Genomic DNA, 13972 nt, shown 5'->3' with positions numbered 1-13972 from the left:
AAAACATAGAATCATTTGCTTAAGAAATAAATTGCATAAAAAATAGACTTGATCTTACTAATACTTGACGAAAGTTGGAGCTAAAATTAAAAAATAATTATTTACATAAGAAATACATGACATAATGGAAAATATTTTATATAATATGTAGTTATACCTTTAATAGACAATTCTTGTTTAAAGCATCAAATATACCACACAAACATTCATAATTTTCTAAATACTACCAACATAAATAATCTATATCAAGTACATATATATAGCTAACTATTAATTAGTTGTGTAATAAGTACCATTACGTATCATAAGTTACAAAAACTTTTGAGTAGTTGTTAATAATTAGGTGAAAGTTAAGGGGTTTGGAGGTTTCAAATGCATATGCTGCAAGAAAAAATGTCACTTTTATAAGATATTAGGCGTAACCTCGCGCGTTGCTTAAGAATACATTTAAGTGGTTAAAATAATTATGAAAAAAAATAGAAATATGTTGAAATTTATGTTTTTAGTCATGTTTTGGGCATTAACCGAATTATCAAATAACATAAAAATCTATCAATTTATATTTTGATACTATCTAATATAGTTCATACCTTATAAGCTTTACTTTTACTTTTATAATATCCACTATATATTATAAGTTTTTGTATAACATTAATATAATCTACTATTCTTATGTCTGATAATATTTTTTGGATAAAATAAGAAATAAGTTGTTTTGAATGAGCTGTTAATAAACAATATTGAACTAATAAACTTTGTATTACACTGTTTATATTACACCAAAACATCCAAGGTTTCATATATGAACTTTCAAATATTAAACATTGAAATTAAGAATGAAGTCATACAAAAAATATCATTATACATAAATGTCATCAAGAGTTTTAAAATAAGTCGATTAGTAAATATGATATTTAATTTAATTATATATTTTGCAAGGCGTACGTTTGACTTTATGTTGGTGCGCCGAGAATCATCATCCTTAATTTGTACCTAAAAAATTAAGGTAAATAGGAATATAAAATAAATATTACTAAGCATTAATATAAATAATTAAAAATGATATGTGGATCTCCTACCACCGATTAAAGACAACATACATCTCTAGTATTATCGATTCCTATGTGAAATTGAATTAGACAATCTATGTACACCTTGTTTTCTAATTACATAAACAAATATGAGTAACCAAACATAAAAATGTTATCTTTATGTACGAAAAATATTTTAGTTAACTAACAAATTAAATAATATAAGTTTAAGAGTTAGGAGTTTCAAAACATTAATATTTTTATTAATCAATCAATTAAGTAACACATGTTAGAAATTTTTACAATCATTATTAAAAAGCATTTGAAATATTAGATTTTAAATGAATTTTGGTTGAAGTGTTTTGACGTCTATTATATATATATACATATATATATATATATATATATATATATATATATATATATATATATATATATATAGAGAGAGAGAGGGGGGGGAGAGAGAGAGAGATGGAAAGTATAATATATGTATGAGTTTTAATTAATTATCTTTTTGAAACAGTACAACTACAAAACAAAAAAAAACATATTTAAAATATTTAATTAAATATTTTCGACATCACTCTATATAACATATGATAAAAATATTAACGAATTTAACAACAATATACAACGACTGTATTACAATAATCCAAAAATGAAGAAAGTATAAAACCGAATTAGTATAACAAACTTACAAATTAAAAGCTCTAATATAATAGCATATCTCCAAAAATGGTCATAAGACCTCGACCCAACACAAAAACCATTAAGTTTGTTTTCTTTCTGAAATTTGTATATGATTTGTATGCATGTCTTCCCAAAAGATTGGCATTTTTATAGTAAACTTTTCATTAAATGCTAATTAAACATAATATAAGTTATAAAACTTTTGAGTGTTAAATCATAATTAAAAAAACTTTTGAGTTGTATTAGTTAAAAAAGGGGGTTTCAAATGAATGCGGTTTGAGAAAGTTAAAAAAAAATGGGTTTCAAATGCATGAGATTCAAGAAAAAATGCTAGCTTTATAAGTATGTATGATACTAGAAGAATTACCGCGCGTTGTGCAATATAGGTTAAAAATATATTGTTAAAATGTTGAAAAATATATGTTAAAAATGGTTATGTTATTGACATTAACTTTGACATAATATTTTGAACAATACTACTCATTGACATCACCCTGACTTCCTCATTAATAAAACTAAATATAATTATCTATTTAATATTATTTTTAGCAATTGTTATGATTGAATAATTTAAATTTTTACTTATGCGATTATTTTCTAATTTCAATAATTATGTTCATTTAAAATACAATTTATTTGTTGTTAACGTTATGTAATTTATAAATTGATGTTATTATCATTTAAAATTATTGTTCTTTAGTTTTAAACCACTTATTATTAATAATAAGTTAAAGAAGACTTTTAAGAAACACTTAATATTACTATTAAAATGTTAAACATACACTAAATAATAAACTGATAAGATGGACAATTTGTATTTCAAAAGAGACTTGTATGGATAATATGACATATTCATGATTTTTATAATTTGATTTTATTATTTATAATTATGGTTCATTAATATTAAAACCACTTATTATTATTAATAAACGAAAGAAAAATTTTAAAAGATACTTATTATTGTAGTTAAAATGTTAAACATATACTAAAATAGAAAGTGATAAGATAGACAATTGGCATTTTAAAGAGACTTACATGCATACTATGGATAATATTGCATATCCATAATTTTTTATTAATTATTACTTTGAAACAACACAAACATACAAACATATATACGATATTTAATTAAATATTATCTATATCACTTTCCATAACATATGATCGACAACATGAATTTAATCTAATTTACATTATAGTTTCAACCACAACATACAATGATTGTCTTAAAAGAATACCTAAACCAAGAAAAATATAAAAAATTAATTAGTATATAACAAACTTACAAATTAAAAACTTTAACATAATAACATGACTCGAAAAATGGTTCAAAGCCCTCAAACCAACTCAAAACCTTTAAACTTGTTTTCTTTGTAAATTTTGTATGTGATTTTTATTTGTGTGTCTACTCAAAGTGAATGACATTTTTATAGTTGACAATCCATTAATTGTTTATTAAACATATTATCTAAGTTATAAAACCTTTCATGATGTGTGATTAATTACATTGAAGGTGAAAATGTGTGGGGGCTTCAAATGCATGAGGTGTTTGGAAATTTGTGTAGGGGTTTCAAATGCATAACCTTTTTTTGAAAGTTGTTATCTCCTCAATGTCATCTTCAATATAAAGTTTTGTGGCCAAGTAGGTGTTATTGACATAAGGACGATCTGAAAATGAAATTTAATAATTTTCCACATGTTAACAAATTCATATCATAGATATATTATTAATATAAATATTAGAAATTAACAATTTTCCAAGTAAGTACCTCGGACAAGCTTCAACTTAGCACATTGAATAAGCAATACAAAATGACCGGTATTCTTAGAGACATATGCATTAATTTCATCAGCATACCTTCCCCATAGGGTAACAAAAACTTCATGTCCTCTGTAAAAAATGATGAAAATTACTAAAAAATATATATAATAAAAAGAGTAATTATAGGTATAAAAAATGAAACCCACTCTAAATCCTCCATTTTGAATGTGATTTTCTTTTCCTGTCTATTCTTTGCAGGTTCCAATTGAAAACACCGGAAAACGTTTCCAATAACATCTATATTATACAAAAGGAAAAAATGTAAGTATGTTTTTTTGTGGTGCAAAAAATGAAATTTAAATATTTTAATCCATTAGTAATAGGTTGAAAGGAAATGCACTAACCAAATGAAATTTTTGGGTTTATTGCATTATGATGAAGTTGTTGGAAATCTGCAAAATCAAAAGAATTATGTGGCCCGCAAAAATCTATGCATTTAGTTACCTTCATGGTATACTGGAAATAGAGTTTGTGTGGACCGTCAACAAACTTTATAGCACCTTCATTTAACCCTAATGTGGGTTTATGAATGTAGTAATCACCATATTCTTCAAAAGATTTTCCTTGAAGCGATGCAAATGGTTTGTCCACATTACATTCAATTTTTGAGCCCTTAAGATAAAAAAATTAAATATTAATTAATAAGCATACAATAAATGTAATGATATATAAAATATGTAAGTTATAATACACATACATATAATTGTAAGTTAACATACGTAAGTTATAACATACCATTTCATCCATCAATATCATGCGAATCATACGAAGTTGTTGATTCCATGAAGTTTGTCTCCACAAACGGATGACACAGACCTTAATGGTATAGTCATCTTGTGAGAGAGCCAACTCACTTATCATGCTAATCTTCCTGTTTTCCATTAATCTATGCAAGAATGTAGTAATGAACATAAGAAAACAACATTTTAATTGCATAAATGACAAAACATTTAGATTGAAGATATGCAAATAAACATTTAGGTCAATATGGACCGAGACAAGAGTTGTGCAATAGCGCGAGTAATCCGAAGATACCAAAAGTGTCCCACAACTATAATCAAAACATACGATGTTCAACAGACTCACCATATTGTAGGGGAAAAAATTGTATTCGGTATCTTCCGAGGAGAGTTACTTTATTTGAAGTTGTTATAAAATGGAATTTTTTTTTTTTTTTTTTGCATAAAACAGTAAAACAAAGTCGGTTCTGCGGATTGAAGATATGCAAATAGACATTTAAGTCAATATGGACCAGACGTGTTAAATAGCCAACAGATTTGTAAAAATGATGTTTTTGCCCCTTGCTCATAGAAAAATCATAAATAGTTGGGGACAGAAAAAAGTATTAGTATTTTTCACTTTAATCAATCAACATTAAAACATAAAAAAAATCAACAATAATAGTGATAATAGTAAAACAAAGTCAGTTCTGCAGCAATGCCCAAATCATGTTAAAAACAAAATCATAATAGAAAAACAGAAAACCGAAGTAGGTTCTGCAGCAATGCCTAAAAAAACAAAAACTGTAAATTGTAAATTTCCTAATGAATGTAGTAAAAGATTAACAACCAAAAAAAGGAGGAGGTGAAAATGATGTTAGAAACACATAATTTTAAAGCATACCTTTTTTGTAGTTTTTTTTTTCTAATAACACCTATAACAGCACTGATGTTATCATGATTCTAAGAGGTATTCAGTTTGTTATCTGCTATGGGTAATGAAACGACTGGAGTTATAAAGAATATTTATATGTTTTTTTTTTAATTGTAAGTAGATTGAATGTATGCAAATTCACATTTAGGTTAATATGTACCAAATGTGTAAACAACCAAGAAAAATGTAAAAATGACATTTTTGACCCTTGGTCATACAAAAATAGTAAACAGTTGGGGAAGGAAAACACCTAAAACAGCATAGTTGAACAAAAACATGAATAACAATTAATTTTTTTTTAATTATGTTGCTGTAAATGGTTTCAATTTTGAATCCCAAGGTTGAAAGTAAGGAGTTAGGATGGAAAACAAGGGCTTTTATAAGACAATTTATTTCATTCTAAGTCTCCTGTTTAACAAAAGTCTACATAAAAAAAATCATTGTTCATCTTATTTATTTACAGCTTCAATGTTGCTCCAGAACTTATACATAGAGAGTTACAGACATTTAATCATACGTTTTAACGCCCCTGTTTTCATCTACCACATTTTGATACATGGAATGAAAACTCAAAAGTCAGAATCATGCGTTTTATATTGGATTGATTTAGGAACATAAACAGTTAAACACAAACACACATGAACATAAACAGTTAACGCACACACACGCATACATTGAGAAGATGTTAAAAAAAAAACACACACATTAAAAAAAACACAAGAAGAAACAAAAGATAGACAAACAATTTAAAAGTAGTTTTTTTATAAACTTGCCAAATGGATTGAACTCTGTGATTGAAAAGAAGATTTTCCACTGTGATGATGCAAAACTTTAGAAGACGATGTTGTAAACTCAATACTGCAAGAGATAGTGATAACAGATGAATAGAATTGAGTTATACATAAAAAGTAATTTATAAAAATGATTTTTGGAAAGGATGTCAAAGTTTGATACATTCCTTGCAAAAATTACGTGAGCGAAGGAAAGTTTGAAAATTTTCTCCCAATTAACGTTATTTTTAAGGGTGCTGATTATTCCACTGAAGTTTTTACTATTTCCACTGAAAATTTAATATAATGACAAATATACCCTTCCTTTAAAATAACGATATTGAATAGAGAGAGAAAAATATCTCATGTAATTCTTTCCAAATTACATGCTTATTGTTCTTCCCCACTTAGCGCTAAAATCTTCATCTTCTTCCTTCAGCATTGCAAGCTTTAAACGAGGTGAGTGTCAAACAGATTGGGATTCTCTCTCAAGTAGGCAAATGTATAAAAACACAATCACCTGGCTGGTTTGGTAACTACAAAGGATGATACCTCATTTATTAATTGCACAAACATAAAACATTAGCAGACCGGTTCAAGACCTTGGCCAAATCTGCTTATGAGGACAAAGATCATAACTTACTGCCTGTCTGCCCCTAACCATGCCAGATTTTGCTCCTCTTTGCCCTTCTTCTCCTGTTGATTTGAGGTAAAACTCTACTTGTACACAAAAATAAAACCGAAATAATTAAACTTGAAATCTTGATCAAACCAAAACTTTTGAATTTAAAGCTATAAACGAATGAATTTACGCCTGATAGCTACACCCAAACTGTCTTTCTTTCAGTAGAATCCTTATATATAACTCCTGTTAGGTGACTTGGATATTTATCTACTTTCCATTGTGTTTGCTAAGCTCTCATTGGTCCATAAACTTTTTGAACAGTTCAATCTGATTTGATAGTCTTAGTTCTAATGATATTTTATATTCCAACATGGTAGCAGTGGGTGAGTACTCAATGAAAACCATACAATTGTATGAAAGGGTACGTGATAGATTCTGTACTCGAAAGCCTTGGGCTTATTGATGTGAAAGTGATTTCGAAATATGGTAGTCAGCTTGTCCTCGTGAACATGCCTACAACCTAAACTTACACTTGGTCTCCCACCTCATTCCAACTATGGGTTGCTCACACTTGTGCTTCGGGAACAAGTTGAAGGTTCTTCAAATATAACACAATGGCAGATGGGTTATTGTTAAACCCATCCCTAATTTACTTGTTGTCAATATTGGTGTCCAGTTTAAGGTTAGTTAATTTCTTACAAGAGCGTGGTGCTCATAGGGTTGCAGTTAATTACATGCGGTCTAGCTGACTCTCTGTTGCATCGTTACACTGTGTAAAGAAAATGTTACACCGTCACTAAAGCTCATTGACGATTTGAATCCTTGTCATGTCGGTTCATCTCCTCTTTTGAGAGACAAACATACTTCTCGTCAATTCATGTATAAATTAAACACTTATCTGCTAGCGCGGGCTATAAAAGCAACCCAAAGGAGGAAGAAGCGTTTGTGTCGTCGTGCGTTTGTTTGTTGTTTCCGATAAACCTGGAACCTCTTAAATATCTAGAAATTGAATTGGGGGTATAATTGTCCATTCACAATTATTTTCGTGGATGTATAAAAACGTTTCTTGGAAAAATCAGCACCCAATTTTTTAAAGGGATTGACAGAATTGTGTTGATGTTAATTAAGAAGGTTTATTTGAAATTAATACCTCCCTTGCAAAAATTACGTTAGCTTTTAAGTAGTTATTGACTTTCTTTAAATTCAGGGAAATTCATATATTGTAATTTTATTACGGATTTTTTAATTTAAAAGCAAAAAAAAAATTAGAATTTGCCAAGTGGAATTAAAGGTAATTGGAAAAATAAATAAAATGTCATGTGGCATAGTGAATAAGGTGATGACATGTGGCAATGTTATTTTCTTTTATTAGAATAGATTCTCATAATTTCAATATTATTATTCTTTACACCTATATTTCCAAACTAAAAAATGTCAACACCATAGAGCATTAACGAAGTAGTTTTGAGCATATTTCATAAACCAAATGAAAAGTAATTAATGTATTATCTATCAAGTAAATTCAAAACAAAAGATCATTAGGCAAGGAAATCATTAGTTTGTGGTATCTACCACATCAAACAACTTAATTGTCAACCAGAAACCGATAACTGACGACGAATATAGAAACATTTATAAGAAAAAGTTTTATTACGTTGTGATATGGATAATTGTCAAAGATCATCCGAAATTAAAGCTCGTACGTCCGGTTGATGAATGGAATTTTTGTTATTTTGTTTTTTTTTTATTATTTCTGTAAAATTTATTTTTGTTAATGAAATGTTATATATATATATATATATATATATATATATATATATATATATATATATATATATATATATATATATATATATATATATATATATATATATATATGATTGTATTCTAATTTTTTATTAGTTTTTTATTTATTCTAATTTTATTAAAAAATAATTGTGGAAAATGCGTGAAGAAAAAAAAAACTATTTTCATGTCATTTGAAAAGCTTGAATATATATATATATATATATATATATATATATATATATATATATATATATATATATATATATATATATATATATATATATAGGAAATCTTCAGACAAGTCCTAATATTTACGGAAAAGTTACACTTTAGTCTTAAGATTTTGTTTTTGAATGAAAAAGTCCTGAAAACCAACAAAATTTTGCAGTTTGACCCTTTTTGACCGGTTGAAACCGGTACCAAATTAATTTGGGACTATTTCGTAAACTAACCCAAAATATTGAGTCTTTTCTGTAAATAAAAAATATTAGGACTTTTCTACAAACAAAACTCTTATTATTATTATTATTATTATTATTATTATTATTATTATTATTATTATTATTATAAAGAAGAATACTATGTTTTGAACTTGTTATTATTAATATTGTTACTAATACATATAAATGCATTTAAATGAAAAAATAATATTAATGACATTGTTTAAGGGTGGATGTGGAGGAGATGGTGATGCTTTTAACATTGAAATCATGAATGTTTGGTTGTATATTTTTACTTTGTATATAGTCATTTCACAATTGATATTATTCTTTTTAATTCAGAATAATAATACTTAACAATTTAAAAGATATTGTATATTTGTAAAATTGTTTATAAATAGTTTAAGGTAGAAAGATTTCTAACTTTGTATATAAAAATATTTAAGGTAGAAGGATTACTTTCCAAATCCAACAGATCCATTACAAACATTTACATAGGTAGCATATATCAAAATTCAAAAGTATTAATACAATATCTTGTTTAATAAAAAGTAATAGGACATGTTTTTTGGATTAATATTTTTGAATTTTGATTAATACTTTTAATTATTCATATTACTTTTTATTAAACAAGATATTGTAATTAATACTTTTAAATTTTGATATGGGTTACCTATATAGATGTTTGTAGTGGATTTGTTGGATTTGGAAAGTAATTCGTCTACCTTAAACAATTTTATATACAAAATGAGAAACCCTTCTACCTTAAACTATTTATAAACAATTTTACAAATATGTAAATTTTTTAAATTGTTAAGTATTAATATTCTGAATTGAAACAATAATAATAAATGTGAAATGACCATGTACAAAGTAAAAATATACAAGCTGACATCCATGATTTCAATGTTAAAAACATCATCATCTCTTCCACCTCCACCGTTAAACAATGTCATTAATATTATTTTTTCATTTAAATACATTTATATGTATTAGTAACAATATTGATAATAACAAGTTAAAAAAATAATATTCTTATTTATATTTTTAATAATAATAATAATAATAATAATTTGAAGAGCTTAAAAAAAATCTATATGGAACTGAGCCCTCAATGGTTAGCAACTTAGAATATAAAAAGTGAATTTTGTAGTTAGAAATTTAAAATACTTTTGTAAAAAGTGAATTTTGTAGTATTTATTGGTTGATAAATGACAGGTTAAGGGGTATTTCAGGAAGATAAAAAGAACATATATATTCCTTGTTTCTGTATTCTAGATTCTTTTCCAAAAAGAGATGCTTACACGAATGATAGTGGAATTAATGGATCATTTTAGCTTAATTAATTACTAAAAAATTAATCCCATCATTAGACAGAGGATTAAAACAGAAAATAAATTCAGATTGAAACACCAGAGAAGGTTCCCCTTTGCATCAACACCTACAACTACAAACACTCTCCTCTCTTCCTCAGTCCTCTCTACCTTTTTCTATCACTAATCGACCAACACCACCATTTCTATATTCATCATTTCTTCTTCTTCTTCTTCTTCTTCTTCTTCTTCTTCTGAATTTAATTTCTTTCAATCTTCTAAGTTTGACTAAAGTTTTCATTGATGTCTGTGCCACTGGAACATGATTACATAGGCTTATCAGATGCTTCTTCGTTGGAAAGAAGCTCTGAATCCTCCAATATCTCTTCCGATTCGGAAACCAACAATGTTCTTAATCTTAAAGCCACTGAACTCCGACTTGGGTTGCCTGGTTTTGCCAAAAATTCCGAAGAAAGCGCCACCAAATTTGCTCATGTTAAGAACTTCATGTCAGGAGCTAAAAGAGGATTTTCTGATGTTAATATTGAGAGTCCTGGCAAATGGGTTATGAACGGTGGTTCTGAAGCTGATTTGGGTAAAAGTTCTTCTGTTTTGTTTTCTCCTAGAGGCGGGATTAATGGTGGTTTAGAGAAAAATCAAGTACAACAATCGATTTCACCTTCTAATGTTCAACCTATTGAAGAAAAGAAGAAAGAGCATGTCAGTCGAAATGTTGCTCCTCCTTCTGCTAAGTAAGTTTTCTAAAACCCCTTTCATCATCGCAACGCATATTTGCGGAATTAGGGTTTAATTTCCAGTTCTTATCCCTGTTTTCTTGCTTCTTGAAAGTTATGTGTTAATTTGTATGTTTAACAGGGCACAGGTGGTAGGATGGCCACCCATAAGATCTTTCCGGAAGAACACCATGGTCACCAATTTGTCGAAAAACGCCGGTGATGTAGCGACGGCGGAAGGGAATTCCGGTGGCGGAGGGTGTCTTTATGTGAAGGTGAGCATGGATGGCGCTCCATATCTGAGGAAGATTGATCTCAAGATTTACCATAACTATGCAGAACTTTCACAAGCTCTTGAGAAAATGTTTAGTTGCTTCACTCTTGGTATATGCTTCTTTAAGCTTTAAGATTTTGTTAAAAATATGTTTCAATTTTATATATTTCTTGATGGGGTTTTGTATTCATGGTTATGACTTATGAATGATATGTTGATTAGGGCAATGTACCTCTAGTGGACTTCGAAGGAGAGAAGGGCTTAGTGAAAGTAACCTAAAAGATCTTCTTCATGGATCTGAATGTGTGTTGACATATGAAGATAAGGATGGTGATTGGATGCTTGTTGGTGATGTTCCTTGGGAGTGAGTTCTATTCTAAAATCTTAAAAACTTTTATGGGTAACCCCATTTTAGGAAAAAAAAAACTTATCGATTTGTTCGATGTGTAGGATGTTTATAGATTCATGCAAAAGATTAAGGATCATGAAAGGCTCAGAAGCAATCGGATTAGGTATGCTACAGGCCCATCTAGCTGACTGTTGTGTACCTGATTTACTGTTCTAACGGTTGTTAAAAATCTTTTTAAGTTTTTTTGACGTTATGTTTGTGGTTGTGTGTTGATAACAGCTCCAAGGTCGATGGATAAGTGCAAGAATAAAAACTAGCATGAGATTGAGATGCAAATCTAAAAGAGACATGTGAAGGGAAGAAAGAGAAAAGGGTTTTTGGAAAACCTCCAAGAGTTAATATATGTGCTTGGATATTTTTGAGTTGTAGTTTTATTGTATTTTTCAATCATTTTAGTAGGCAAAACTCATAACTGGAAGGAAGCATCCAGTTCTTTGGTGTGTGTTGTACCACTTGACATTTCTTATGTAAATGGCTTTTGTCTCCTACTCACTTCTTTTTGTGTTGTTTTTCTATTGTAAATGAATTTTTTTTGTCACAAAAGTAATGGCCTACTTGCCCCAAAAGAATCATGTTCAAAGAATCTTATGTTTCGGGTTCAATGCATGCAATGATCGCGTTCAATGCATACAACGAAGGCGCATTGTGCGAAAATGACATTCACTTTGTTATCACGAAATGAGAGAAAGTGGGTAGGTTTCTTTAGAAGCAAACGTGTCCCACTAGATAAATTATTTAGGTAGTGTTTGGTATGATTGAATCGAAGGAATTGTTCATTCCATCGGGAATGAAAAGTAAAAGAGAAAATTCTAACGGAATGGAATGGAATGGATCTCTTTATTATGTAGTGTTTGATACGACGAAATCAAGAATTGAGTCGAATGGTTTATTCGATCATAATGAAAAGCCTTGTTTGTTACGTACTCGGAATAATAAATTGATCCCTATCATTAATGAAAAATCTTGTTTCTTTTTATTTTGTTGATTTTAATTTCGTTATGTTTTTATGTTCGTTGTGGAATAGCATGGAAATTAATAAATACCTTATTTTTATATATTATTTTCAACAAAAAATTTTAATAAAATTCTTCATTATTCTAATCAATTTACAATATTTTTTTAAATAACTACAAAGACATCATTTTGTTATGACTTATTTGGGTTTTAATAAAGAGTCTATTGTGCTATATTTTTTATTGTTTATGGATATAATTTCAATTATAATCAATAGAATATATAAGAATAAATCATATATTACATTCAATATAATGTATAATTTCATATAGAACAATTCATTCTCCTACATACCAAAGTAATAATAAATCATTCCTTTACCCTTTTTGTTCCATTCCTACTTTTGTCCAAATCTTGACCAACTACTTTCCCAATTTAAGCAGACCATCATTCAAATCACACAAGGCAAAAACCTAACATGGACATGAAAAAACACATCTAATAAATAACACTAATCTTAGCTACATTTCTTTTAGAAATTGGAGATATTTGAACATACACCATTTGAGTATATACCAATTAAATACACAAGTCTCAAGTCTTTATAACCCAAGCCTATAAAACAACCTAAATCTTCCATCTTCAACAATAGGATTTGAAACACATGTTCGATATTATATTTACATATAATACAATTTTTTCATTGTATTTCTATACGTCACAAAACATGATAATTGAATGTAATTTATCATTCCAATACTCTATATATGACATTACTTTGTCATTGCATTCCATCCATACAAGAATCAATACTCTACCTATTCCATTCCATCTTCATTATATTCCATCAAACCTAAATATTGAATACTTTTTGAGTTTTAAGTAATGCGCTTACTTTTGTTCAAATTAATCTTGATCAACTACTTTCCAGTAGTCCAGCATTTTGGTCACAGAGGGCATAAAACTAATGTAGACATAGGATGAAGGTACCTTATGAAAAATACTAATTGCTATTTAGATTATGTAAAACAGTAAGCTAACTAAGTTTATTTTGGAAATATCTAAACATACACCATTTAAGTTTACCCATTAAAACATAAAGCTACCTATGTTTTGATTGTGAAAGATTTGTTGATTAAGGAAATCTACTTCTAGTGTACTTAGAGGTCGATAGGCTTAGTGAAAGTAACCTATAGGATATCTTCTTCTTGGGTGTGAATGTGTGTTAACTTATATACCAAGATAAGGATAGTGATTAGATCCTTGTTTGTGATGTTCCTTGAGAGCGAATTTTATTGTAAAATCTAAAAAGTTTAAAAGCAATGCAATATGGGATTTGTGTTAAGAAACTTAGGGCGCATTTGGTTGTGGAAAAATGTTTTCATTTTCTAAAAATAGAGTTGAATTTTTATTTTTAGTTTTCAATAAAAATTATAAAAAACACGTTTGGTTGGAACTGATGGAGTTTA

General features: G+C 28.1%; 2 protein-coding genes across 2 annotated transcripts; one reads left to right on the top strand and one right to left on the bottom strand.

Moving 5' to 3' along the window:
- Positions 1-3291: 3291 nt before the first annotated feature.
- On the bottom strand, positions 3292-4425 carry LOC145099046 (uncharacterized). Its single transcript, XM_079036631.1, has 6 exons — positions 4279-4425; positions 4044-4155; positions 3888-3935; positions 3690-3780; positions 3491-3612; positions 3292-3389 (listed from the first exon to the last, which is right to left on the bottom strand). Exons 1-6 carry the CDS (start codon positions 4423-4425, stop codon positions 3292-3294), a joined length of 618 nt encoding a protein of 205 aa, XP_078892757.1.
- A 5825-nt stretch (positions 4426-10250) lies between these two features.
- LOC145102995 (auxin-responsive protein IAA27-like) lies at positions 10251-12041 on the top strand. Its single transcript, XM_079040526.1, has 5 exons — positions 10251-10884; positions 11009-11250; positions 11363-11504; positions 11591-11652; positions 11769-12041. The coding sequence occupies exons 1-5, from the start codon at positions 10436-10438 to the stop codon at positions 11804-11806; spliced, it is 933 nt and encodes a 310-aa protein (XP_078896652.1). The 5' UTR covers positions 10251-10435; the 3' UTR covers positions 11807-12041.
- The last annotated feature ends 1931 nt before the right edge of the window (positions 12042-13972 follow it).

Source organism: Lactuca serriola, chromosome 4 (assembly GCF_051521515.1).
Source record: "Lactuca serriola cultivar US96UC23 chromosome 4, Lser_US96UC23_V15, whole genome shotgun sequence".
Lineage (NCBI taxonomy): Eukaryota > Viridiplantae > Streptophyta > Magnoliopsida > Asterales > Asteraceae > Lactuca > Lactuca serriola.
The sequence above is the reverse complement of the archived record's forward strand: the minus strand, read 5'-3'. Positions and strand labels throughout refer to the sequence as shown.